General features: G+C 32.0%; 1 protein-coding gene across 8 annotated transcripts in view; it reads left to right on the top strand.

The window, feature by feature from the left end:
- The window catches only part of STAG2 (stromal antigen 2), a 119,502-nt gene that overhangs the window by 75,918 nt on the left and 17,639 nt on the right, over positions 1 to 25,945 (top strand). For all 8 annotated transcript variants that reach the window (XM_011378222.2, XM_011378227.2, XM_023522165.1 and 5 more), the window contains 15 exons: positions 3,238 to 3,345; positions 4,252 to 4,363; positions 5,167 to 5,284; positions 5,706 to 5,809; positions 6,847 to 6,939; positions 7,070 to 7,159; positions 7,769 to 7,972; positions 11,633 to 11,703; positions 12,021 to 12,108; positions 12,197 to 12,277; positions 13,987 to 14,079; positions 16,676 to 16,850; positions 20,955 to 21,094; positions 22,733 to 22,834; positions 24,760 to 24,908. In XM_011378222.2, the coding sequence (XP_011376524.1) occupies positions 3,238 to 3,345; positions 4,252 to 4,363; positions 5,167 to 5,284; positions 5,706 to 5,809; positions 6,847 to 6,939; positions 7,070 to 7,159; positions 7,769 to 7,972; positions 11,633 to 11,703; positions 12,021 to 12,108; positions 12,197 to 12,277; positions 13,987 to 14,079; positions 16,676 to 16,850; positions 20,955 to 21,094; positions 22,733 to 22,834; positions 24,760 to 24,908 (1,728 nt within the window). The remainder of the gene's footprint in view (positions 1 to 3,237; positions 3,346 to 4,251; positions 4,364 to 5,166; positions 5,285 to 5,705; positions 5,810 to 6,846; positions 6,940 to 7,069; positions 7,160 to 7,768; positions 7,973 to 11,632; positions 11,704 to 12,020; positions 12,109 to 12,196; positions 12,278 to 13,986; positions 14,080 to 16,675; positions 16,851 to 20,954; positions 21,095 to 22,732; positions 22,835 to 24,759; positions 24,909 to 25,945) is intronic.

Genomic DNA, 25,945 nt, shown 5'->3' with positions numbered 1-25,945 from the left:
ACTTTTGGAAAGTGTGGATAAATTCATTGAGAACTTCATAAAAAAACATTAAAAATGGAAATTATAAAAGGGAGCCAGTCTGAAATGGAGAACACGTTATCTGAGATGAGAAGTATATTCAATGGAATAAACAAAAATGAATAAAGAAAAGGATCAAATGCCTCATCTGAAAGACAGGAAAGCCAAGGAAGGACATGCAAACAGAACAGCAAGAGGTAAGATGCTAAGACTATAAAAATAATTTAAGGAGCATATGGGACACTATTAAGGGTCCAAATATCATGTGATTGGCATAACTGAAGAAGATCAAGATGTTGAACAGCTGTTGAAGAAATAATGATGGAAAACTTCCCTAACCTGGTGAAGGAAATGGACAAAGAACTCTAGGAAGCTCAGAGAATTTCAAAAATCAGGGATCCAAAGAGGCTCACACTAAGACACATCATAATTAAAATACCAAAGTTAAATACAAAGAAAGAATATTAAAAGCTGCAAGAGAAAAACAAGTAGTTACTTATAAGGGAGCACCCATAAGATTAGCAGCTGATTTCTCATAAGAAACTGCAGGACAGAGGGGCTTGGCAAAAAATATTCAACAGTATGAAGACCCAGGATCTACAACCAAGAATACTTTATCCAGCAAAGCTATCATTTAGAGTTGAAGGACAGATAAAGAGCTTCCCAGACAAAAATAAGCTAAAGGAATTTATCACCACCAAGCCAGTATTACAGGAAACGTTGGAGGTACTTTTTTAAGTACCTCCTGTATCAAAAACAGGAATAAAGAATGGTAACAACTATGTTCCTATCAATAAGTACCTTAAATGGAAAAGAATGAAGTGTTCCAACCAAAAGACAGAGTGGCTGAATGTATAAAGGAACAAGACCCCTACATATGCTGCTTATAAGAGATTCATTTCATATTAAAAGACAAATGCAGACTAAAAGGAAGGGGATGGAAAAAAATATTACTTTGATCTAGAAGGTATTTAAGTCAGGGAAAGATAAACACTATATGATTTCACTTACACATGGAATCTAAAGAATAAAAAGCATAAACTAATCAAAAACAGACTCACAAATATACTGGACTCTTTGTTGATGGACAGAGGGCAGGAGGGGTTTGGGGGCTGGGGCCAGGAGAATGGGGTGAAGGGTTAAAGAAGTATAAATTAGTAGCTGATGGATGGTTATGGGGATGGGGAGCACAGCATAGGGAATGCAGGTAGCATTAATAACATTGGGTGGGTCGTAGGTCAGGGGAGGGAGGGAGCAATTGGGATCATTTTATGATCTATGTAACTGTCTAACCAATGTACTGTATACTTAAAACAAAATAACTAAATTTAAGAAATAATAAAAGTGAAAAAAGAAAAATTAAGTACAATCAAATAAATTGAATAAAGAAAAGAAGGAAAGGATGTTTAGCCACACTTCAGCGAAATTTGTATTAGAATGAGACTATTTTTTGCCTGTTGTTTGATAGAGATCTAAAAATGTCTGGTAGTATACTGTGTTGTTGAGACTGCAGAAACAGGCCTTATACGGTGTTTGGGGACTATAAAAAGTTGGTATAATCTCTGGAGAAACATTTTGCAGTAACTTTAAAATTAAAAACGCTCGAATTCTCTAACAGCATTGTTTGTAATAGCCTAGAAGATTATCAATAGAGGAGGAATTAATATGTAAGATATATATAAGCACCTTTTATGGCTCATCTCATTAAAGTAAAATTAATAACTTTGAGATGTTGGTGGTGGTTATCCACATTTATACGAAATGGACTACATCGTAGTCATTAACAAGGCCACTCTGGATGGACTGATAACATTTTTTGATGATACACTTATATGGTGGCATTTTGAGCAGTCTTAAGGATTGTATTTTTTACATTTTTAAATCATATTTTGAAATTATAAATACTATATTTACATTATTTAAAATATTGAAAAATTCCTGAAATAGAACATAATAGTACACTATATATATGTTTGTAGCTTCTCCCTTCCTTCATAATAGGTGTTTTTTGCTTGTTTTTGACACTGATATTTTTATGAAGGGTCATAGCCATTTATGTTGCTTCAGTCATGTAAATAACTTATAACTGAAAGTTGTATGGAACATTTTTTCTCAAATAGTTAAAATGAGTGAAATACTACACATTTACTATAATTTAACTGATTTGATTCAATGTTCTTTTCATTGTAAACAAGTGATTTTCCCCAAAACGATCCAGTATTATATTTAGAGTAATTTAAATCAAATGCTTTTGAAACTTGAATTTGAACATTTTGGTTTCATTTCTCTCTCTCAAAGTAATATTTCCTTAGACATTAGACTTTTGAAACCTTGAGCACAGAAGAAAACCAAAAAGGTCTTATATCCTCAGCTAACCATCTAATGTACCTAGGCTTCTCTTTCTGGTGGTGTGGCCCTATGATTCTTAAATTGCGTATCATGGTAAAACCCTAGATTGTTTATCTCACAATAGAGTAAAAGCATATTAGGAAGAAAAGAGATGCCAGAGGCTAAGACCCTGAATGCAGAGTCCACAAAGGAAGAACCCAACCAAGTTTACCCTGGGGTACTGTGGTTGATGGGCCTAATAATGACTGATTTATTACCAAGAAAATTTTGTTAGGTTTATTTTATTTTAACAAGGTCAAGGAAATGAGCACTATATTTTAGTAAGATTTTCCCAATGATAGGTTGTAATTGACTGTCTTTGGCGCTTAAATTTTAATTAATTAGTAAATCTGTTTCCATTGCCTTACATGGTATTAGGTACATGGTGGATGAAGTATTCTTCATCACCGTGTGATAACTTGGGTGTTAGTATATTTTATTGTTGCAATATTGCCTCTTACTATTGCTATGAAATATATGCAAAGTGTTCTTTGTGATTATTAACTCTAAGCATGCCACCATTTTATTTTCTACATTAGTTTATATTATTATTTTTTCCTTTCCCTTCACTATCCTTGTCACATTATTACTTCTTTTCACCACATGTGTCTTTACTTAATTGACTCTAATTTTGCCTCCCATTGTTCTTAGATGTTAACAAAATAATCAGGTCTTTTGGTAGAGCAAGCTTTTACTTACAGATGATAATCATAGAAGGTTAATTTCTTTTTTATTTTTCTTAACACAAATTAATGAAAATGAGCATAGATTTTTGTACTCAATATGCCTAAAATTATGACACTACTGAAAAGAACTACTGCTTCTTTTTAGGAGTAGTGAAGAAGTTCTTACTGCAGAAGATTGTGAAAATGTCTATCATTTGGTTTATTCAGCTCATCGGCCAGTAGCAGTGGCAGCTGGAGAATTTCTCTACAAAAAGTAAATCTATATTTGTTATTTATTTTCTAAAGTATACTTTTATGAAAGTAACATCATTTTATAATTCATATTAAAATATATAACTTTTTTTTAAAATTTAGTACAGGTAAAATTAAAACTTTCATATTTTACTATTTCCTTTAAAAGTTTCGATTTCCCTTCTCCAATTCCTTTGATTTATTTAAGTTAAATCTGTAAAGGGAAATGTACTGGTGTCTTTTACTGGATATGCTTGGAAATCTACCTGATTATATCGTAATGTTAAGATTGACCTCTTCCTAATTTTTCACTCTTTCCTCTGATGTCAGCTTCCGAACAAAACAAAACAAAACAAACAAAAAACAAAACTGCCATTTGGTGTGAAGCACTTATTTAGAAAGCTATGCTATAAAATGTTCACACTACAGTTTTCTATTCATTATTATCCAGCGATAGTTCTCTTTTGTTATTTATAAGAAAAACAACCATGATATCCATAGAAAGAGGCCACTATGTTCAGTCTTAGTGGTAGTTTGCAAGAAGAATAGAAGGAAAACATGTTCAGTTTTAAAGAGAAGAATATTTATAATAGATTTTATATGCATAAATGGGTGTAGGTTAGTCATTGTAATACTTTTTTTGAAAGGAAATGGTTGGATAACATGCAGTAAGGTTTATAAAAAGAAAATTCAGAACTCGGTAAAATTAACTTGAAGTTAATTTAAGCAGGCTTGTAAGTACCATCAACTGTAAAATGAAAAAGATTTATGGTAGTTATTTACTTTAGTATAATGTTGAATAATGACATAACTACCCAGATCCTATTTACTTCATTGTTAGGTGCTTAAATATGGAATCCAGACAGTTTTTTAAATTAGGAAATATTGTTTTTTTGTTTTAAAAGTAAATATTTTGCATTGATCACAGGCTCTTCAGTCGTAGAGATCCAGAGGAGGATGGAATGATGAAAAGAAGGGGACGACAAGGTCCAAATGCTAACCTTGTTAAGACACTGGTGTTTTTCTTCCTGGAAAGTGAGGTTAGTTGACGTTCATTTTATACTTCTGCCAAATTTTTGAAGATATTTCCTCTATGTTCATGTAGGATGTTGATCTCTCCATAATATTTGTAACATTTTTGACAAGTTTTGGTGTCATGGTAATGCTGACCCCTATAATAAGTTGGGAAACTCAAGGGCTATTTAAGCTTCACAGAAAGAAGAGAAATAATTTGCTCGTATATTGAATTGATAAGTAAACAAGTATTTTATTTTAAGTAATCATCATCACTACCATTGAGTTAAAGTAAATTCGTAGTATGTTTTATAATTGAGAGTGGTTAACTCATGTAATACTATTTTCAAATAGGCACTGAAAATGCATGCATGTGTTTTCATGTTAATGATTTAGTGATTATTGTAAGAAATGTTCCATGAGTCTACGGCCATGCTACCCTGAACAAGTCCGATCCCATTTCATCTCGGAAGCTAAGCTGGATCGGGCCCAGTTATACTTGGATAGGAGACCATCTAGGAAGACCAGGTGCTGTAGGCGTTAAAAAAAAAAGAATAAGGGATTGTAAGCTGACAAGGTCCTTACAATCTGTGAAGTCAACCAAGGGTTGCCTCGCCTTAAAAAAAAAAAATGTTCAATGATACTACCTAACACAGTTTACGTATACACCGCAAGCTAAGGCAGTTTCTTCTCTGCCATTTCTTCCATCTGGCCTCAAAAAACAGATTGCTGCTTGAGTTTGTACATGGTGCCCATAAAGCTTCCATTCTTTTGAGTTAGGGCTAGTATGCTATTTGTCTAAGAACACATTTTTCTTTTTTAATTTTAGTTGCATGAGCATGCAGCATACCTTGTGGATAGCATGTGGGACTGTGCTACTGAGCTGCTGAAAGACTGGGAATGTATGAATAGCTTGTTGTTGGAAGAGCCACTTAGTGGAGAAGAAGGTAAGGATGTTTAATTATGGCATTTTTGTTGTCTGGACAGTTTTGAAAATAGATTTTATTAATTCCATTTGTTTATCTTTTAGTATTAAAATAACTGTGTGAAAACCTTGTGAATAATTTTGTTTTCATACACATGAATGTTATGCTATGTAGAAAGATGTAGTTGTCAACGTTCTTGGTTTTATTTTCTTTGTATCTGTGTTTATACTTTCTTGATCAAATTGTAGATCAGCAGTGTACAGATTTGTAATGTTTAGGAAGGTTTAACTTGTTTTGATCTTTTCTATGATAATAGTAATGGGATTTTCTTCAGTACATTATATAATAAGTCTGATTCTATCACAGGCAGAATAAACTGTTCTAATTATAAATGGCATACAGAGAAAAGAAATAGGTTAACTCTTTCTGATTATTTTTTCAGCACTAACGGATAGACAAGAGAGTGCTCTGATTGAAATAATGCTTTGTACCATTAGACAAGCAGCTGAATGTCATCCTCCTGTGGGAAGAGGGACAGGAAAAAGGGTATGCCAATATATTTTCAGTATTAAATTATATTCCTCTTTTTTTCAGTGTCTTTCATAAAATTCTTATTTGTAACCATAGAATTAAAATTTTTGAACCTTACATTTTATTTTTCAGATGATCTTTTCTTAGAAATATGTGTTAGAAGTAAATTTTAAAGCATTAGTAATTTGGGAAATTTGAGTTTTTCCACAAGATACTTGTTAGTTACTACAGGAGATACAGTGATTGACAGTTCTTGCCTTCAAGAATGAATGTAGTGCACCATTTTAGAGTGGTGCATTTGTCTGTTCTGGTTTATTTATAGATTTGCTTTCTTTTTCTTTTAATAAAATAAATGAAAAATAATTATTTGTTAAAATAGGGAAATTCCTATTTCCTAGGATAATTTTTTATGTATTGCAAAGTTCACATGTATTTGCCTCATAGACCAACAATTCCACAGGCTTTTAAACTTTTTTGATTAAGCACAAAAATACATTTTTTATATTGCGACTTAAAACACATTTATGTATTTGTGTTTGTATGTAACTAAAACAACATTTGATCACATAATACTGAAACTTATGGTATGTGATGCATTTCTATTTTCTTGTTTTCTAGGCTTTTTTTCTTTTTTCATTTTTTTTTAATTGCTGGTAGTAACATGTTGACTTCATAACCCATTGATCATGGCCCACAGCTTAAAGTAGGATGAAATGCTGCTCAGTCCCATTATTATATAAGCTCCTAAACTATATTTCTTGTTCTAAGTGAATCTCCTTTCATCCAAAGGGTAGAGTTGGTTAGTGTAATTGGGTATTGATTTTGGCTCTAGAATTACCCAGGTTTTTGCTGCTGTTGTTGTTATTTTAGGTGGTAGCATTTTCTTATATGCAAGTTATTCTCTTTGTCGCTTTTGGGTTTCAAGTTTATAGTAAAAATGTTTGTATCCATCATTGAAAATGTACTTTTATTACTTATTTTGTATATCTTAAACTTGAGCATGGAACAGTATTAATAAATAAATACATAGTTACTTTATTGTGTTACTTTAGGTGCTGACAGCAAAGGAGAAGAAGACCCAGTTGGATGACAGGACAAAAATCACTGAACTTTTTGCTGTAGCCCTCCCTCAGTTATTAGCTAAAGTAAGTTTGTGTCAGTATCAGAATGTTACTAAGAAATTACAGGTTTGGAAATGCCACACAGAATTTTATCATAATATTTATTTACCATTACTGTGATGTTTTTGACATGTTTTTTTTTTTTAATTCGAAGTACTCTGTAGATGCAGAAAAGGTGACAAACCTGTTGCAGTTGCCTCAGTACTTTGATTTGGAAATATATACCACTGGACGATTAGAAAAGGTATGGTGTTTTCTGTGTATTAAAAAACCTTGGGGGAAAAAAAACCTTGAAGGAAAATTATTAGTTTAGTTCATCCCATCATATTGTTTATATTTTTTGAAATGTTTTTTTGTAATTTCTAATGGGAAAGGAAACATACCTTACATACCTTCTATGTTTTAGATAAGTTAGATTTAGAGAATGGCACTAATGAGACTTCCTTTTGATTCATCCCACAGCCATACCCTCATTCCTAGCTATTATGTGACTGTCACTGGTCATTTATGGAGAATGGGGTGGGTAACTGGACAATAGCAGTTACAAAACAAAAGTAGCTAATATCCAGTGGATACTTTTACTGTGTCCCAGAAACTATTGTAAGTTCTTTACAAATGTGTTAACATTCTCACCAAAGCCCTGTGAAATAGGTGGTGTTATCCTGTTAACGTTGACAAAGTAAGTATGGGTGGGTTAGTGTATTTATTTACCATGGCTAGAAAAGTACTTTAAAATGTATGTCCTACTGGTTGTAGAGTTACTTTATTTGAATATTTTCACCATGGTGGTGTAGTTGTTTTATGCCTACCATGTATATCTTAGTTTTAATGGAAAAAAACTTTGATTTTGCAGCATTTGGATGCCTTATTACGACAGATCCGGAATATTGTAGAGAAGCACACAGATACAGATGTTTTGGAAGCATGTTCTAAAACCTATCATGCACTCTGTAATGAAGAGTTCACAATCTTCAACAGAGTAGATATTTCAAGAAGTCAGCTGATAGATGAGTTGGCAGATAAATTTAACCGGCTTCTTGAAGATTTTCTGCAAGAGGTATATATTACAAGTATTTTGTCAATTAGGCCACTCCCCTTCAGTAACTGAATTAGTCACCAGTCCTGGCGATAGTTCCTAGCAGTATATTGAAAAGATGTTCAGATTTTTTGTTCTGTGATTCATCATGCTCCTATTACTTCACCAACATAGGATGGTGGTAAAACTTTGTGACTTGGGGAAGGTGAACACAAAATTAACATCTTCCTTTTTAAAAAAATTTTATTTTAAAGAAATGATCTGGGAAGTTCCCAGGGTTTAGTTGAATAAGAGGCTGTTAGGAAACAGGGTGTTAATGAAACAGAAATTAGTGCTAGACTGTGGTCATGTAGCCTCAGAAAAGGAGGGTATTTCTTAGTATTTCGGCAGTGTTAGTGAAGAAAGGCAGTGATGGTCTTTGATATTTTAAAGTCTTGAGAAACTGCTATTACAGTCAGTGTTAATTTTTGGGTTTTCTGTGTTTTTCTGTTGTATTTCCAAATAGGCTTAAAGCATGGCACTCAAATACACTTGTATTTTTATTGTGATTTTTATCTTTTCTGGAAATATCCTTAACAATTTAATTGATTTGCATAAAATAAAAATTCATAATTCTCAAGTTAATACGTAAATGCTAAAGGCTTTTCTACATCATTTTTATCATTAATGCTGCAAAAATCATATGGAGTTTGTAATTTCCAGGTTTCTTGTTTAAGAATTACTTTTTTAACATGTTATTTTTTTGTGTGTGTAACATTCCATGCTTACTAAGTTTTTTTTCTTTTTTCCAGCTTTATTGAACAATAATAGTTAGTTGCTTATATTTACATTGTACAATTCAATGAGTTTTTTCAATTATAGTTGATATGCAATAATATATTAGTTTCAGTTGTACAGCATAGTAATTAGAGATCTATATAATTCACAAAGTGATCACCCCACTAAATCTAGTACCCCTCTTCCCCCTTACATATTTATTACAACATTATTGACTATTTTCCTTATGCTACATTTTATATCTCCATGACTATTTTGTAACTATCCATTTGTACTTCTTAATCCCTTTGCCCTTTTTCACCATCCCCCAACCCCGCTCCCATCTAGTAGCCCGCAAAATATTCTCTGTATTTATGAGTTTATCTCCGTTTTTATTGTTGTTTATTTCATTCTTTAGCTTCTACCTGTACGTGAAATCATGTGGTATTTGTCTTTCTCTCTGACTTCATTCAGCGCAATACCCTCTAGGTCCATCGAGGCAGTACCTTTTTCCATCCTCTTCCTTTTAGTCTGTGTGTGTGTCTCTTGTAGGTGGCATATGTAGTATTGTCTTATCCATTCAGCCACCCTCTTTTGGTTGGTGCACTTAATTTTTTTCCATTTGAGGTACTTGCTGATAAATATGTAGTTATTACCATTCTTTATTTGTGATTTTGATACACTTTTTACTTCTTAAAGAAGTCTCTCCCACATTTCCTATAATACTGGTTCGGTGTCGATGAATTCCTTTAGCTTATTTTTGTCTGTGAAGCCCTTTATCTGTCCTTTGACTCTAAATGATAGCTTTGCTGGATAAAGTATTATTGGTTGTAGATCCCGGGTTTTCATCACATTGAATATTTTGTGCCAAGCCATTCTGTCCTACATAGTTTCTTTTGAGAAATCATCTGCCAGTCTTATGGGTGCTCCCTTGTAGGTAACTAACTAACTGCTTTTCTCTTGCTGCTATTAGATGCTCTCTTTGTATTTAACCTTTGGCATTTTAATGATGATGTGTCTTGGTGTGGGCTTCTTTGGATCTCTGATTTTTGGGATTCTCTGAGCTTCCTGGGGTTGTATGTCCATTTCCTTTACCAGGTTAGGGAAGTTTTCCATCATTATTTCTTCAAATAGTTCTTCAACTTCTTTTTTTCCTTCAGGTACTCCTATGGCACAGATATTTTTATATTTAATTGTGTCCCATAGACTCCTTAAATGATTATTATAGTCTTGGCTTCTTTTTCTTATCATTCTGGTTGAGTGTCTTTGGCTTCTCCATCCTCTATATTGGTGGTTCGATCCTCTTCTTTATCCACTCTGTTGATTCCCTCTAATATACTTTTCATCTCAGATAATGTGTTCTCCAAATCTGATGGGTACCCTTTTATAATTTCCATTTCCATTTTTATGTTTTTTTTAATCTCTGTTAAAGTTCTCACTGAGTTCATATACTCTTTCCCTAAGTTCATTGAGCATCTTTATAACCAGTGTTTTGAATTCTGCATCTGTTAGATTGCTTGACTTCGTTTTTCCTTGATCTATGTTCTGTTCTTTCATATGGCTTCTGTTTCTTTGCCTTCCCAATTTGGCTGCCTTTCTGTGGCTATTTCTGTGTAATAATCAAAGCTCCTAATAAGTCTCCCAGTCTTATTAGTGTGGCTTCGTGTAGTAGGTGTGCAGCGGCACAGTCTTAAGAGGGGTTCAGCTGCAGGCCAAGTTTAGCCCCAGCCGTGTCTCTTATGGGGACACCTGTTAAGATTCAGCAAGCAATCCACAGATACTGTACTTATAGTTGCCTCAAGAGGCCACGCCAGAAACCAAGGTCAGCGAGTGAGTCCGTCACCGCGAAAGTCCAGTCGCGGACACGGCCCCTTTAAGAGGCATCTGCAGCTGCCGGCTGCTGCTCAGGACCAGGCAGCCTCACGTCTTCGCCCCCTCCTACCTTCTACCATTGCAGGTTGATGTTTTATTTCTCTCCCTAGTTGTAGTGCTTCTGTTCATTTAGACCCCCAGGCGACTCTACTTGCTGTTTGCTCCGTGTTTCTGTCACACTTTTGGTGTGGTCGCAAGAGGGGATGAACAAAGCCTCTATCATTTACGCCATTTTGCCCGGTCTCTCTATGTTTAATAAGTTTTGCTTATTTGGCAATTTCTACAAATATGTTGATGTACAATGATCACATTCTTAGTTAAAATTTTTAATGGCTCTACTCTTGGCTGGATATGATTGTGATAAGGACAAGTTAATTTAAAATCAAGCAGTGTTTTGTTAATTTGGTTTAATTATTTTGTAGAAAAATTGAAGTTTAAAAACAGCTAAGTGCTTTTTGAGAGACCCGGGGTTCAATACACCAAGTTGATAGTATTTAACAAACTTTATAAGTTTCATGTATTAAGACTCATAAATTTTCAAAAACTTGTTATTCTAAATTGTAAAGTTGATATCCAGAAAGGACTAGCATATCTAGTCCTTACTCAGAGGTTTTTTTCCAGATTAAACGTGATTGGTCTGATATATCTTTTCAGTGCTGTATTATATTTATGTAGTTTTTGTTCTTTAGGTGTTTTTATGATCTCTTGCTTGTCCTCTAATATATATATTTTTATTGTCCTAATGCATATATTACTGTAAAAGAGCAGGTGTCTTCATAGTTTTGTGTCAGGGTTGCTTAAAGGAAAAAGGGAGAATGTCATTCACTTTTTCTCTCTTGGGTATAGTATAATGTTCCTGTGATGATAACTGTTGATGCATTACTCCAGCCATATTGCTTTAAATTTGGCCATATTTAGGTATTGAATGACAAAGTTAATTGTGGTTTTTATTAGGTTATTCTTTTTGTCAAGGTGCTATCACCAATGTGATAGCCTGAAGTGTTTCACTTTGGTGGTTATTAATGTTTAATATTGTATAATTAATATTTGCAGGGTGAAGAACCTGATGAAGATGATGCATACCAGGTATTGTCAACATTAAAGAGAATCACTGCTTTTCATAAGTAAGTAGAATCTTAAAGTTTCTGATTTCTTAAAACTGACAAAACCAATTTGCATGTTTTGGGGTTATAATGTTATCAGATTCTTTGCTAGATTTCTTGTGCTTTTGGGGAAAACGTACTTGGCAGAGTCATGTTTTGAATTGGAGAATGACACATTACCAACTAACATACTTTAAAAAAAATGCACTTTTTGTTGTGGGTGCCTGTTAAAAGTTCGCTATATTAATAGCATTCTGTTAAAACTCAAGTCCAAAACAACTTGGTTAAGCTATGGCTGCTAATATAACTTAATTCTTTTTTTTTTTTTTTTTTTACAGTGCCCACGATCTTTCAAAGTGGGATTTGTTTGCTTGTAATTACAAACTATTGAAAACCGGAATTGAAAATGGAGACATGCCTGAGCAGGTTTTTATTTATTTCTGAGTTATATACTTTGAGAAAGAAGACTTGTGACTTTTTAAATTTTAACTGTATTTTCTTGGTTCTTTTTCAGATTGTTATTCATGCATTGCAATGTACTCACTATGTAATCCTTTGGCAGCTTGCAAAGATAACTGAAAGCAGCTCTACAAAGGTTTGTGGTGATTCAGTGGGATTTTTTAGTAGATTAAATATCATTTCAGCAAACTTATACTTTTAATAGGAACAATTTAAAAACATCCGTGTTTGTAGTTTAATGTATATTTAGTGAAAGGACATTAATATGTTTTGCTTCAGGGTATGATTTTAAATGAAAAATTTCACATTTGAAGGTTGCACAATTTATGGATTTCCGTATTCTCAAAAGTATTGAGTAAATAATACGAATATAGATTTTTTAAAATGATGACCAAGGAGCCTTTGAAACAAGCAGATACAGCTGTCGTATTACATTAATTGCTGATAACGAGCCAGTTGCCCCTAGATTTTCTTATGCCTTGATGTTGTTTTAGGATTACTTTGTTTATGCTCACGATCTCTTTACTGATGTTCCAAATTGATAAATCATTTTCTGGGTGAGTGTAATGAACCAGTTACTAGGTCTTAGAACTTTTAAATTTTTATTGGTAATGGTGACCCTTGCTGTCTTGTTTAGTAACTAACTAAACAGCACTGTCTTTTCCATTTGTAAATTGGAAGCTTGAAACATTGTACTTGTAATGTTGCCTTAAATATTGTTTTTGGCACATTTTTATAAATATTCAGCAATTTCTAGAAGTCATAGAATTAATTGCTTATAAGTATTGCCCTCAAAAAGCAATCATCTTGATATTAACTTTCTTTTACATAAAGCCACAGAAAAATTTTAAATGCTTAGAATTTCTCTGAGCTTTTAAGCACAAGATGTTGTTATAGCTATAAATGACTATTTTCCCTTTGAAAAAGCAATATTGTTTTGTTGTTATAACTGTGCTTTTTGTCAAACACATAATACTTTTATTTAACTTGGTATCAAGCTTCTAGTAGGAACTGCAACCATATTAGTAAATATGATTGGACACCTAAGTTAAAAGTACTGAGTTAAAAATTAAAATGGGAAAAAGGGTAACTTTTGGTAGAAGAGAAAAGCTAAAAATATTATTGAAAACAGAATTATGCTGAAGGTTGTTTGAATTTTCTTCACCAAATCAATCTCCAAGTTATACTGGTTTTTATTTAACTTGTCTATTACAAATACCAAATATGTACTAATATTCTGTCATTTGACATTCAGTACAGAAGATGGGCCAAAGGTTATGCCTTAAATAAATTAATATGGAAGATCTTTATAGAATGATTTTCTGTTTTAAATTAACTGGTAAATATTTAGAAATAGAAAATGCAAGAAAAAGATTCATCTTTTTAATGTAAGTTTATGATACTTTTTAAAAATTGGAATAATACCACAAAATTTATTTTTGTTCCTCTCTGTTTTTAAACAATACAAACAGTATCCTTCAAATAAGAGATGAAAAATTGTTCTTTTTATTTTAATTAATTTTTTCCATTCATCAGTTTGCCAACCTTCAGATTACAAAGTGAGAATGGTGCATAAATCTTTACTCTTTAAGTTTTCTCATTCTAAAGGACCCAGACCACTTAGGATATTATCCATTAATATACCTGATAGTTTTAATGCTGCAGTTTGAGATTTTTAAGAAAAATGGTCTAATTTGTTTTTGTTTTCCTTTCTGATAAATAATAAAGAATTTTAAATGTACAAGCAGAGTTAATATAGTTATATATGATAATGTTTATGTAATTTTAAAATATCTTAAATACCAAGTTTTTATACAACATTTTTAAATGTTAAATTTTTTGAAGGAGGACTTGCTGCGTTTAAAGAAACAGATGAGGGTATTCTGTCAGATATGTCAGCATTACCTGACCAACGTGAATACTACTGTTAAGGAACAGGTTAGTAGTTACTACAGATAGCAGTCTTTTGTAAGCAACCTTAAATATCTGAACTAATATAGGAAATTTAATACTGAGATTGAGCAAAGTAGAAATACTTTCTATCTGTACATGTATACAATGCTCAAAAATTGACTAGTGTATGAATTTTATATGGAATTTATAAATTGCATTATACATTACCCTCATGTTGTAGTTATTCTGTGTTGTTTCATTATGATATACTTGGTAAACAGACCCATGTATACAAATTAGATGTATGAAGTTAAAAATGTTATTCCTGAAAGCAACAAGTGTAACAAATATGGCTTAGGGAGCAAAAGGTCCATACAGTTTTCTCATCTCTAATAATATGATCGGATATTGACATCCCTGCCTATCCTGATGTGTAAGTTATTTTTTCTTACGATGGCTTTGTCAGAGAACCACTTCCCTGCCTTCAAAGCATTGTGTTACCTTCCTACATCATATGTCCTAATGATTCCATTATTGCCAACTTTCTTATTCCGGAAATGTGTGGTTACCTGGTGCCATAGGTGGTTTTCCCATCTGTAAAATGAATTCTGATCCCGAGACTCAAGAGCCTATTTAGTTCTAATTTTCTATTAGAGGATTAAGCTTTTCTGGATACATGCTTTTAAATGCTTCTGTGGGGAAGATGTTTTTATGATCATTTTATAAGAAATATTAATAATGATAGTCAAAATACTTAGGATGATTTCAAGGATTTTTTGACCTGCTTAACCTTTGTATCTTGGGTTAGAGCCCCAGTGGTCATTATAAGTGCTGTTTTTAGCAGCTTATATTATGTTGGGTACTGTTTTAATTCCGGGTGGACTTACTTCTTAAAGCTACCAAGAAAGTTGTTGAAATATAATTGTTCAACTACAAAGTACCAAGTCGTTCAACCCTTTTCTTTGTCATTATTTGTCTTTATTTCATTTTAAAATATCAAAACTAATTTTAATGAAATACATTTAGATTTTTATAGTTAAAAGTTTACATTTATTACAACTGTTGGTAACATTTTTCTTATTTCTATCTCCTTTTGTCTCTTCCATACATATATGCATAGACACAAATAAATTAGACTATATTAAATGCCAAATTCCAATTATTGGATTTTGCTTTTTTTTTTGCAAAAGTGTAAAGTATATTGTCATGATTATTACATTGCTGAATTTTTATGTAAGTAGTCTTGTGCTATAGCAATAAAGGATTTGGAACTTTAATTTTCATCTCTACAATTCACATGAAAGGAACAAACTTTCTGAAGGTAGGAAATTGAATTCAGAGTTAAACCCTTCGAATAGGATTTTAATGAAGTACGCACTGATATCAAACTTAATACATAAAATATTACTTGATATATTTTCATATGCCACCAAGCTATTCATTCATCTTTAAATTTCCTATTTTTTACAGTGTTAATACATAATTCCTTCTGAGTTATTGTGTGTAACCTCCAGTGTAATCTGTTTAGGCCTTGGAGGCGATTTGGTTATTAAATAGCTTGTATGTCATTCTTCCTAACAAGCTTCTAGGAATATGTCCTGGTTAGCTCACTTGACCTGTTAGTTCACCTAATTAATAAATACCACCATGCTTATCACTTTATATCCTTACCATGTATGTTGCAAAAGTTTTTATAAACTGAAATATCCTGATAGGTATAAATTACTACTATAGTAGTAAAATAAGGAGAGGAGACTTAAAAAAGAAGTAAAAGCATAAAGAGTAAGAAGTAAAAGTGGTTAGTTCCAGAAAGGCAAAACTATTATTAAGATCTGCTCTGTATTATAATCTATTTCTAAATGTAATTTCCTGTTAACATTGTGACCCCAAAATTCTGTTTTCAATCCCCTTTTCCAACAGATAACTTTTCTCAGTTACCTTCTGACTACTTTTACCAGTGTTTGAAACCATTTAAAATGCCTGGTAGAGTTTTAATTAAGCTTCTTGAAATATAATTTCAGCCTTATATTTATTCTGATACTGTCAGATTTGCCTGATGCATAATCATTAAGCAGGCTTATACTTGGTTATGTTTGTTCTACTTAATTACCACACGTATTGAGAATGAGAGTGCTAAAAAGTACCATAGACTTTGTGGTCTCTCTTCTAAGAAATCTTCTAGGAGATATTGGTATGAGTTTTTTTCTTCCATAGAAGAAAAGAATGGTACTAAGTTATACATTATTTCATATTTGAGAATGTATGCCACAAGGTACATTGTAATGTGATATAGAGTGTGGGATTTAAAGTCAGGAAACCTGAGGTTGAGTCCTGACTGCATGTTTTGGTAGTGTTAGCATATTGCACAAGTTATTTAAGTTCTTAAAAAAAAAAAAAAAAACCAAACTTGTGAAATTATCTTGTATTTAGTAAAGCATGATGCAAATATTAGTAGTTATTGTTATAGAAATTACATTTCCCAGCTTTAAAATCTTAGACAAAAACTAAGCCTTGATTTTTTTTTTTAATAGTTCCAAATACAGAAAGTTGGATTCTATTTCTGTATTAAATATGTATGTTATTTTTGGTAGTTGGTGAGAAACGTTGGTTTATAGCATGTTGTCCCTTTTTTTTTTAATAGGCCTTCACTATTCTATGTGATATTTTGATGATCTTCAGCCATCAGATTATGTCAGGAGGGCGTGACATGTTAGAACCATTAGTTTACACCCCTGATTCTTCATTACAGTCTGAGTTGCTCAGCTTTATTCTGGATCATGTCTTCATTGAACAGGATGATGATAATAACAGTGCAGGTAATTTTATTGCCAGCTTTTTGTTAAATCTGTGTATCCACCATAAATTAGATTTAAGTAACAATGATATGAAGTGTTGCATTAGTATTTGATATTTTATTCTTAAAACATGAAATACCAGGTACATGTTCTAGCACATTTGTCTTCATTTCTTGTAATGTTGTAAAACAGAGCATAGGCTTTGGAGTCAGATCTTTGCTTCTCAGTAGCCCTGAGCTTGTCTTTCTCATTTATAGCTATCTCACAGAACTGTGTGAATTAATTAAATTGAGCAAAGTGACTAGTACAGTGTCTGGGCATATAGTAGTACTCAATATAATTTATTCCGTCTTCCCCTTAATCATTGATAATACCAGTATTCAGGTAATTTGAGCAGAATAGTGTTTGATGTTTTTGTTGTATACTTTCATATTTTAGTGAGGGTATTAAACTATGTAATTTCTCAATGCTGGAAAATGTTTGAAACTATTCTGTAAAAGTCTGGGGCAGTACAGAATGTTCACAGTAAAATATTTGAACTAGCCTTGCCTAGGATCAAGTTACTCTTCAAACTCTAATTTCATACAGAGATGCCTTACTTAAGGCAAGCAGAAGTCATGCAAAAACAAATAGTATTTGGTGGCTTCTTTCTCAGTTTGTTTTTAATTTGAAGGTATAATTGAAGGACAGCATAACATCAATATGTGTGTATTCATACATAAACTGACACATCACTGCAAATCAGTATAATAAATATATAATTCTAGACATGATTTACCTTTTTTTTTTTTTTTAACCAATAAAGAGCTTTGTTCTCAAGTATTGAAAACTTAACTGGAACGTAATTGAGAAACCTAGAATAGCCAAAACAATGTCAGCGTCCCTGTACTGAAGTTGATGTACTTATTCACCTTCAGCTATTAGTTTACTGATGCTTTGATTTTTAACATTGATTTGACATTTATTGGCCAGCAGGTAGTATACTAGATGCTATGGATATCAAAAACTGAAACAATGTTCTTTCCTTTAAGAATGCAATTCAAGTGGAAAGGACATATTGAAAAATAAGAAATTATAATACAATTTGATAAGTAAGAGGCATGTACAAAGTGTTGTGAATATGTAGAAGAAGTTCTGACTGGTCCGTAGGAGTCAAAACATTGAAATAATCTAACATCTGAAATAGATCCTAAACGATGAGTAGGAGTTTTTAAAACTTCTTTGAGAAAGCATATTTGTATTCCAAAAACAGATACAAAATCAGTGTTGGTCCACAACCCTGTTGTTAGTTAGGGGATGGACTCCATTTAAATCATGGGAAATAGAATGAAAATAAGCTTGCCAGTACTACTGAATTTTCTAGGAACTCTATGGAATTACACTCAGAGTCTTCTTAAACTTTCTTCTATTTACACTTCAAAAATGAAATGTATTTCAGTTCTATGGAAGAGTATAAAATACAACACATTTGTACATACCACCAGCATTTGTCAAATTTTCTGTACTTGTTTCATAATTTTTTAAAGGAGTAAAGCATGTATACAAAAGAAACCTTCATTTGTATCTCTCTCCAATTTTATTCTCTCTTTTCCCTAGAGATAACTGCTCTCCTGAATTTGGTGTTTATCAGGCATTTTATTTTGCCAGGAGTTTATGTATCTTATCAATATGTAGTTCATTTTCTGCTGCTAGCTTCCACATAAGTGGTATCATGTCAGACATTTTGTTTTGTATCTTGTTTCTTTGGAGTTAACATTATTTTTGAAATTCGTCAGTGATCACATGTGGTTAGTAGCTTTTCTTTTAATCTTGACTGCCGAATATTATGTGATATGAATTTATGACCCTTTATTTTCATATTGATGAGCCATTTAGGTTTAGGTTGTTTTAATTTTTCCCCATTATAAATAGTGTTATAACAAATGTCCTTATACTTATCTCCTTGAACACATGTGCAAATGCTTTTCTAGTGTATACCTACGAATGGAATTGCTGGATTATATAACATGTACGTCTTAAACTCAACCATATGTTGCCAAATTATTCTCCAAAGTGGTGGTATTGTTTTATCCTCTCACCAGCAGCATATGACAGTTTCCATTGCTTTTCATCCTCATATAACCCCTGACATTGTAGACTCATGATTATTTTATTAGTTAGCCCACATCAGATTAGAAGGGGACAGTAAAATAGGGAATGCTTCTAGAAGCAGTGACAACACATAATAGTAATGGCTGCTGACATCTCTGAATGGCCCAGTATGTTAGGAACTTCTCTAACATTCTTTAATACCCACAAGAAAAAAAGGTGGCTAATTTTTGATAAATAAAGTGAGGAAAAAACCCTAAAAATTAGGGTTCAAAGCCTCTTAATAATTCAGTCTCTAGTGGGAAAAGTCTATCCCTTTCATTGCATAGGGCAGTACCTAACAATGTTGTATAGAAATCCATTTTAAGCACAGTGTCATTAAGAAAAAACATATATTCAGTGTAATCTTTTAACAGAGTAAACAATATGTTTTAGGTTTCTAAGCAAATGCTTTGGCATTCTGGGATATGCACTTGTGATAAAACTTTTTCTGATGGTCTGAAATTTCTGTTCTCAAAATTTGGTTTTAACTTACTAACAGTTATCAAGGATTATCAGAGGCAGGGTAAAAAAATACTTGTTTAAAAGAGCATTCTTATTTTGCACATTTTTTTTTACATTGACAATCTTACATTGAAGACCTGACAGAATATGCACCTACTGTTCACAAAAGAAGAACTATAAATGATTAATAAATGCACAGGAAAATTCACTGATAACCAAAGAATTGTAAATCAATATAAGATGATGTTTTTTTAAACCTATTTCCTGTTTAGAAAAAAAGTGCCAGCCCACTGCCAGCCTTAATTTTACATAAACACACTCTTGGAGGCTGAAGCAAATCTGACTGGTTTTCAATGTGAAAATAAAATATAAAAACTTCTTGAAGTTATTTCTAAACAGAACTTGTATCTTGTTCTGATGTAACAGAAAAGTATATGATGATAAGTATTTCATTTTTTCGTGTGGTAAATTTCAAAGCATGGAACAACACAAAGCAGAACATCCAGGATTTGACATTCTCAGTGATCGAGAATTACTATATTTTATAAATGGAAATACCACTACTAATAAACAGAATGCTATAAATAGAATGATGGATAGTTTCCAGAGACTATCGATATTCTAGAGTGATGTGAAAATAATAATAAAAGCAAGATAGTCCATGGCAAACTTCAGGGGGAGGGTAAGGTTAGGACTGGAACGTGGGAATTATCTCTAGGTAAACACTGCAGCCACAAGCACTGCCGCGATTATTTTGGGGCAAATGGTAAATGGGTTAAGTAATTTCATTTGTAAAATTTGTCCAGAGGAAAATTCTTTACATATCTTTTTATGTAAGAGGCTTCATCACAATTTTATTATCAGTATTGAATAATTAGGAACAATCCTTGGGAAGTACATGGAGGCTGTAGTACACCTTACCTGACTATAAATTTGAAAATAAGTCTGTCCCTTTGATAACTGAATGTCAAAATCTCACATAATGGATCAGAACAGAAATATATGAAATCTCCTTGAAAAGACAATATGGTTTCTAGGCCAGTATAACTGAAAATATGTAATATGAATAAAAGAAGTATGTGACAAAAAGGGATGGGATCGTCCTTGAAAGGGAAGGGATTGGAGAATTTCTGAGGTTGGTTGCTCCCAGGGGACAAAGGGCCTTAACCAACTGACATTGAATATGCAGATCTCCCTGACAAGCTATTCTTTTCCGGAAGTAGATGAGTGTGTTAGGCAAGCCCAGTATGTTAGGCAAGCCCAGCCCGGCTTCACTTAACATCATTTCCTCTGACTCAGTCCTCTTGTTCCTGTTCCATATTCACCAAGCAACCTTCTGACTCTTTGACTTCACAAAATTTTGCCTATCAGAATTCACCAAGATACTGAGAGCAATTATAATTTTTATTTGATTTAAATGTTTTTCCTTATTTTTCAAATTCTTTAAAGGTCTTTTATAGTGAGAATTAAAAAGTATATATGGCTGAAGTAAAATGCAGATGGCTTAATAATATTTGGAACTTTTTTTCCTAGATGGTCAGCAGGAGGATGAAGCCAGTAAAATTGAAGCTCTGCACAAGAGGAGAAATTTACTTGCAGCATTTTGTAAACTGATTGTATATACTGTGGTGGAGATGAATACAGCTGCAGATATCTTCAAGCAGTATATGAAGGTAAAGTTTGAAAAATGGATAGCAAGATATTTTTGTAATGCTTAAAGATAGTGAATATAGCATTGGCTTTTCTGTTTGGTTGCCAGTGAATTTTTTTGAGTAAATTACTTTCCTAGTATAGAAGAAATCTTAAAATATTTAAAAATTTTCAGTTGCATTTCCTCATACCCCATTCCTCCATTATAATAGAAATTTGGGGGTTATTGAGTTCATTTGTATTTGGAATATTGGAAATAGCTTGCCTTAGGTTAACTGACACTATTAGAAATTGTATTTGTGATTTAATTTAAGACAACAGGATGGTGTCCTTCCCCTGCTTTGATGTAGCATTAAAAGTGTCACTTCAGAAGTCAGGAGACCTAGATGGTGTAGTTTTGGCTTGGTTACTATGCCACTTGTGACCTTGAGTAACTCAATACTTTTTATATCCTGTCTTTCTTCATCTGTTCCACGGTGATAGCTAAGGTTAGGGTCTAAAATTTTGATTCGATTCAGAGTAAATTATTTACAATTTTCATAAATACATGTGAGAGTCTCTAATTTTTTAGTAGTAGAAAGGATATTGTTAATTGTACTAATGGAATATGACTAAATGTGGTTAATATAGCTTTTCTTTAATTCTTCCGCAGTAAAATCGAATTATAAACTTTTTTAAGCCTTTGCTTTCATGAAATAAAAATATGTAATTTGTCAAAACCTCTTTCTCCCTTTGGAATACTTTACCACATGATAGAACTCTAGCACCATGATAAATTACTTTGGAACTTAAGTTATTTGGCATGATAATTGATGGTTTGTTTTTAAACTAAGGTTGTTTATGATGAAGTAATTTTGCAAGTTTTAAACTTTTAAACTTAGGCATTCTAGATTAAAGTCAATTTTATTAGTCAGGGGCATGGTTATCCTTTTATTTCTAATAGTCGTCATGTATGCATTTTGAAACTTTTAAATTAGAAAAAATTTCATGTGCAATGTGTGATATAAATGTCACACAAAATAAGTTTTCTTTTAAATGTTAAGAGACTATTAGTTTCTATAAGCCAAATTAATAAAGTTGGAAACTGCACATAAATTATATGCCAATAGCAATGATTAAGTTATGAAAGTAACTGATTATATTCATATAATATAACTCACAGAGCACACGAACTTTGTTTATACCTTTGTGTTATTTCTGAAAATCTGCATAACCTAATTATTGTTTTATGCCATGCCTCCTTAAAACCAAGTTTAGAGCTTACTATGATTATATCTTAACTGTCCGATAGTTCTTTTTTTTTTAGCTTGAAATATATTTTGATGTTTATTCTCCTTTGTTTTATTTTTTGAATTTAAAAAAAATTTTAATTAAGCTTATTGAGGTAACATTGGTTAATACAATTATATAATTTTCAGGTATACATTATCATTTAACATCTGTAAATTCTATTGTGTATTTACCACCCTGGTATTTCTAATTTTACTGAAGTTTGGGATTCTGTGCTTAGAAATTATCTTAGTTTTCTTTTATGTCTTTGAAGGCATAATTTCAGCCAAATACATACATTGCGACATGCATACATGATTAACCTAAAGTTAGTCTTATTGTCCAGTAGTTGTAAGAGATAAATCTTTAATTTGTACAAATTTCTTTTCTAGTATTATAATGACTATGGAGATATCATCAAAGAAACAATGAGTAAAACAAGACAGATAGACAAAATTCAATGTGCAAAGACCCTTATTCTCAGTTTGCAGCAGGTAAGACATTAAGAGTACCAACTTTAGGCTAACACTATTAACAATGAATAGTTTTCAAGGTAACAGTAGAAAAATGGACAAAGGATAGACTAGACGTTTCATAAAAGTAGAAAACAAGATGTTCAATCTCACTAGTAGACATTGTACAAGTGAGATTATTTTTTGCTTTCAGATTGGCAAGATTGGCAACACCTATAGCTGTAAGGTATGGGGGATATAGGTACCGTCATCAGTAAATATTGGTAAACCTTCCTTGGTAGGTAGTTTGGCAATATTTGTCAAAATTTATAATGTGTATGCCATTTGAGACAGCAATTATACCTTTAAAAATTTTTCCAAGGTGATAATAGGACAAGTTTGCAAAAACAGATGTAGGTATAAGATTATATATGGCAACATTGTTTATAACAAGAAATTAGAAATAATCCAAATGTCCATCGATAGGATATTATTAGATGTATATATTATGTAGTATATCTCTGCAATGATCATTGTGTAGCACTTTAATGTAGATCTGTATTCATTAATGTATAAAGATTTCCATATCTGGGAAAAATTAACTGTTAGCAGTGGTTAAGTTACTTTGGTGTAGGTTTCAGGTGAATTTTACTTTTTTCTTTGTATATTTCCATATTTACTTTAATGAATATCAATCTTATAATCAAAATGCAGCAGTCATTTTCATTTTAGCAGTGGCAAGGCAGGTTTAATTAGGTAAAAAATCATTTGCTCAGTATACTGTTGTCTCTAGAGACCAAATGCATCCAAAATATAACCCATTTCAATGTGATAAACTTCCTTAGAAATCTAGATATGAAAGTTCTTAATTTCATTTGGGTACTCTTTATTAAAATTAATAGAATGTAGAAGATTTTAAAGGTAGCACTAAAATAACTTTTGCTATAAAATAATAGCTGCTTGGTAGAGAAAGTTTAGAAAATATAGGAACTAGAAAAAAGCAACTTATCTTTATTTTTTTCCCACTTACAACACTTTTAGTTTTTAATAACCTTCTTAGTCTTTTTTATGCCTATATGAAATCTTATTTTTACAAAAATTAAGTCATTGTGCATTCTATTTTCCGAGCCTGGACTTTTCATATTAATAAATCCTGAACATTTTTATGCCATTAAATACTTTCCTCAGCATTTAAAATGACTATCTAGTATTCCATTTTATACAGAGACCATAATGGAACCAAGATCTCTTCTTGTTTGATGTTGAGTTCTTTTACGATCTTTGTCATTATAAATGTCACTAAAACAAAAACATTTTTGTACCTATGTATTATGCACAAATATTATTTCTTTTGAATATAAAGTCTGATAATTATAATTGCTTAGTCAAAGGATATCAGAATTTTAAACCTTTTACTACATTTTTCCATATTGTTCTATAGAAAGGAAGACTACCTCAGTTTTATGTTCCCAGCAGATCAGAGTGCTCATTGCACTGTATTCTTATCAGTAGTAGTAGCCATTGTCTGTTTAAAAGCTTGGCAGTTGGATATTTGAAAAATTGCATTTTGATTTGCTGACTTTATGATGAAAGTTCTTGATGTGAAATTGAAATTCATCATTTAAGTGTAAATAGCGGAGCATAGTTGCCTAATAATTTGGTGGGTTTCATTTTCCTTTACTTTGTGTTATATGCTATCTTAATGTCCAGTTAATTCCAGCAGAATAGAAATCTGCCATAACTAAAGAGTTTCTAAAGTCACTACTTATCTCTAGTGTGAATATATGGAGTGCTACAATTTTGGTCATTTGTGTCATGTGTTTTAAAAATTCATATTTTAGTATAAAATACAATGCCTCATTTAGGGATCATCTAGTGTATTTTAAGTAGAAATACAGTATTTTTAAAGATGTTAATAATTCATAGTTATCAAAAAACTTTAACATGCTTGCTTTCTTTCCAAACAGCTTTTTAATGAAATGATACAGGAAAATGGCTATAATTTTGATAGATCATCCTCAACATTCAGTGGCATAAAAGAACTTGCTCGACGTTTTGCTTTAACTTTTGGACTCGATCAGTTGAAAACGAGAGAAGCCATTGCTATGCTACACAAGTAATCTCCAAATATTTTATTCAGCTCTCCTGTTTTTTAATCATGAAAATTTTTGAATCTAGCTCTTTTATTTAGAATAATTGTATTCAATTTAATGCTTTGTTACTTGTTTATGAATTTATGGCATATCTCTTAAGAACCAGTTGTAGTGCTATCTCCATTAACACATGAGTCGGGACTAAAACTCCTTTCATAGAGAGTCTTTGCTTTAATTAAAACCAACAAAAATCTTTATCAATTATGTGAAGAAAAGCAGCATATATTCATCAGGTATTACAATATCTCTTTTAAAACAGCTTTTGTCATAATCTCACTGCTAGTTAGAGAAATTTTTGAGATTTGATTTCTTTGTTTCAAGTTTTCTCTTTCTGGTTCTGTTCTCTACATTGTAGTGACCTTTTCCCTTGTTTTGAGCCACAACCTTCTTTCTGTCTGCATATTTTCTTGGCCTTATAAAAATTAGAAATCTTCTGATTTTATTTGGGGCATGTAATTTAGTGATCAGTTGTACTTTTAAGTATGGGTATACTTTAGACCTTTAACATAACCAACACGTGGCTATTAATACCTTTATCGCTTAATTGTGGATAAAGAGTCTTGCCTTTGGGAAAATCAAGAGGCTTGGACTCTTTCATTGAAAGTTCTGTGTTTTATTTGTGTCTCTTTTACTCCTCTTGCTTACTTAGTTATAACAGTATTAAATATCTCCCTCACAGAGATGTTTCTGCTCTTTAAGTTAATCCCATATCTTCCTCAACTTTATTATCTCCTTTCATTTTGCTCTAAAAGTCTCAAATTCCCTTTTATACTTCTAAGTAGATTGGATGTATCAATACTTTTAGGTAATATTTAAGGACTACATACATAGTAATTACTTTAAGAAGTAATATATTATTTCCTTCATGTAATAGCCTTCCTTCTTTCCTCCACATTTTCATTTGGATTGTTGTTGTTTTTTTTTTTTTTTTTTTTTTTTTTTTCTTTTTTTTTTTTTTTTTTTTTAATCATAGTTGACATTCCACTGTAGCCTCTTTATT

This window comes from Pteropus vampyrus, unplaced genomic scaffold (assembly GCF_000151845.1).
Source record: "Pteropus vampyrus isolate Shadow unplaced genomic scaffold, Pvam_2.0 Scaffold335, whole genome shotgun sequence".
Lineage (NCBI taxonomy): Eukaryota > Metazoa > Chordata > Mammalia > Chiroptera > Pteropodidae > Pteropus > Pteropus vampyrus.
Note: the sequence above shows the minus strand (reverse complement) of the source record. Positions and strands in the feature narration are given on the sequence as shown.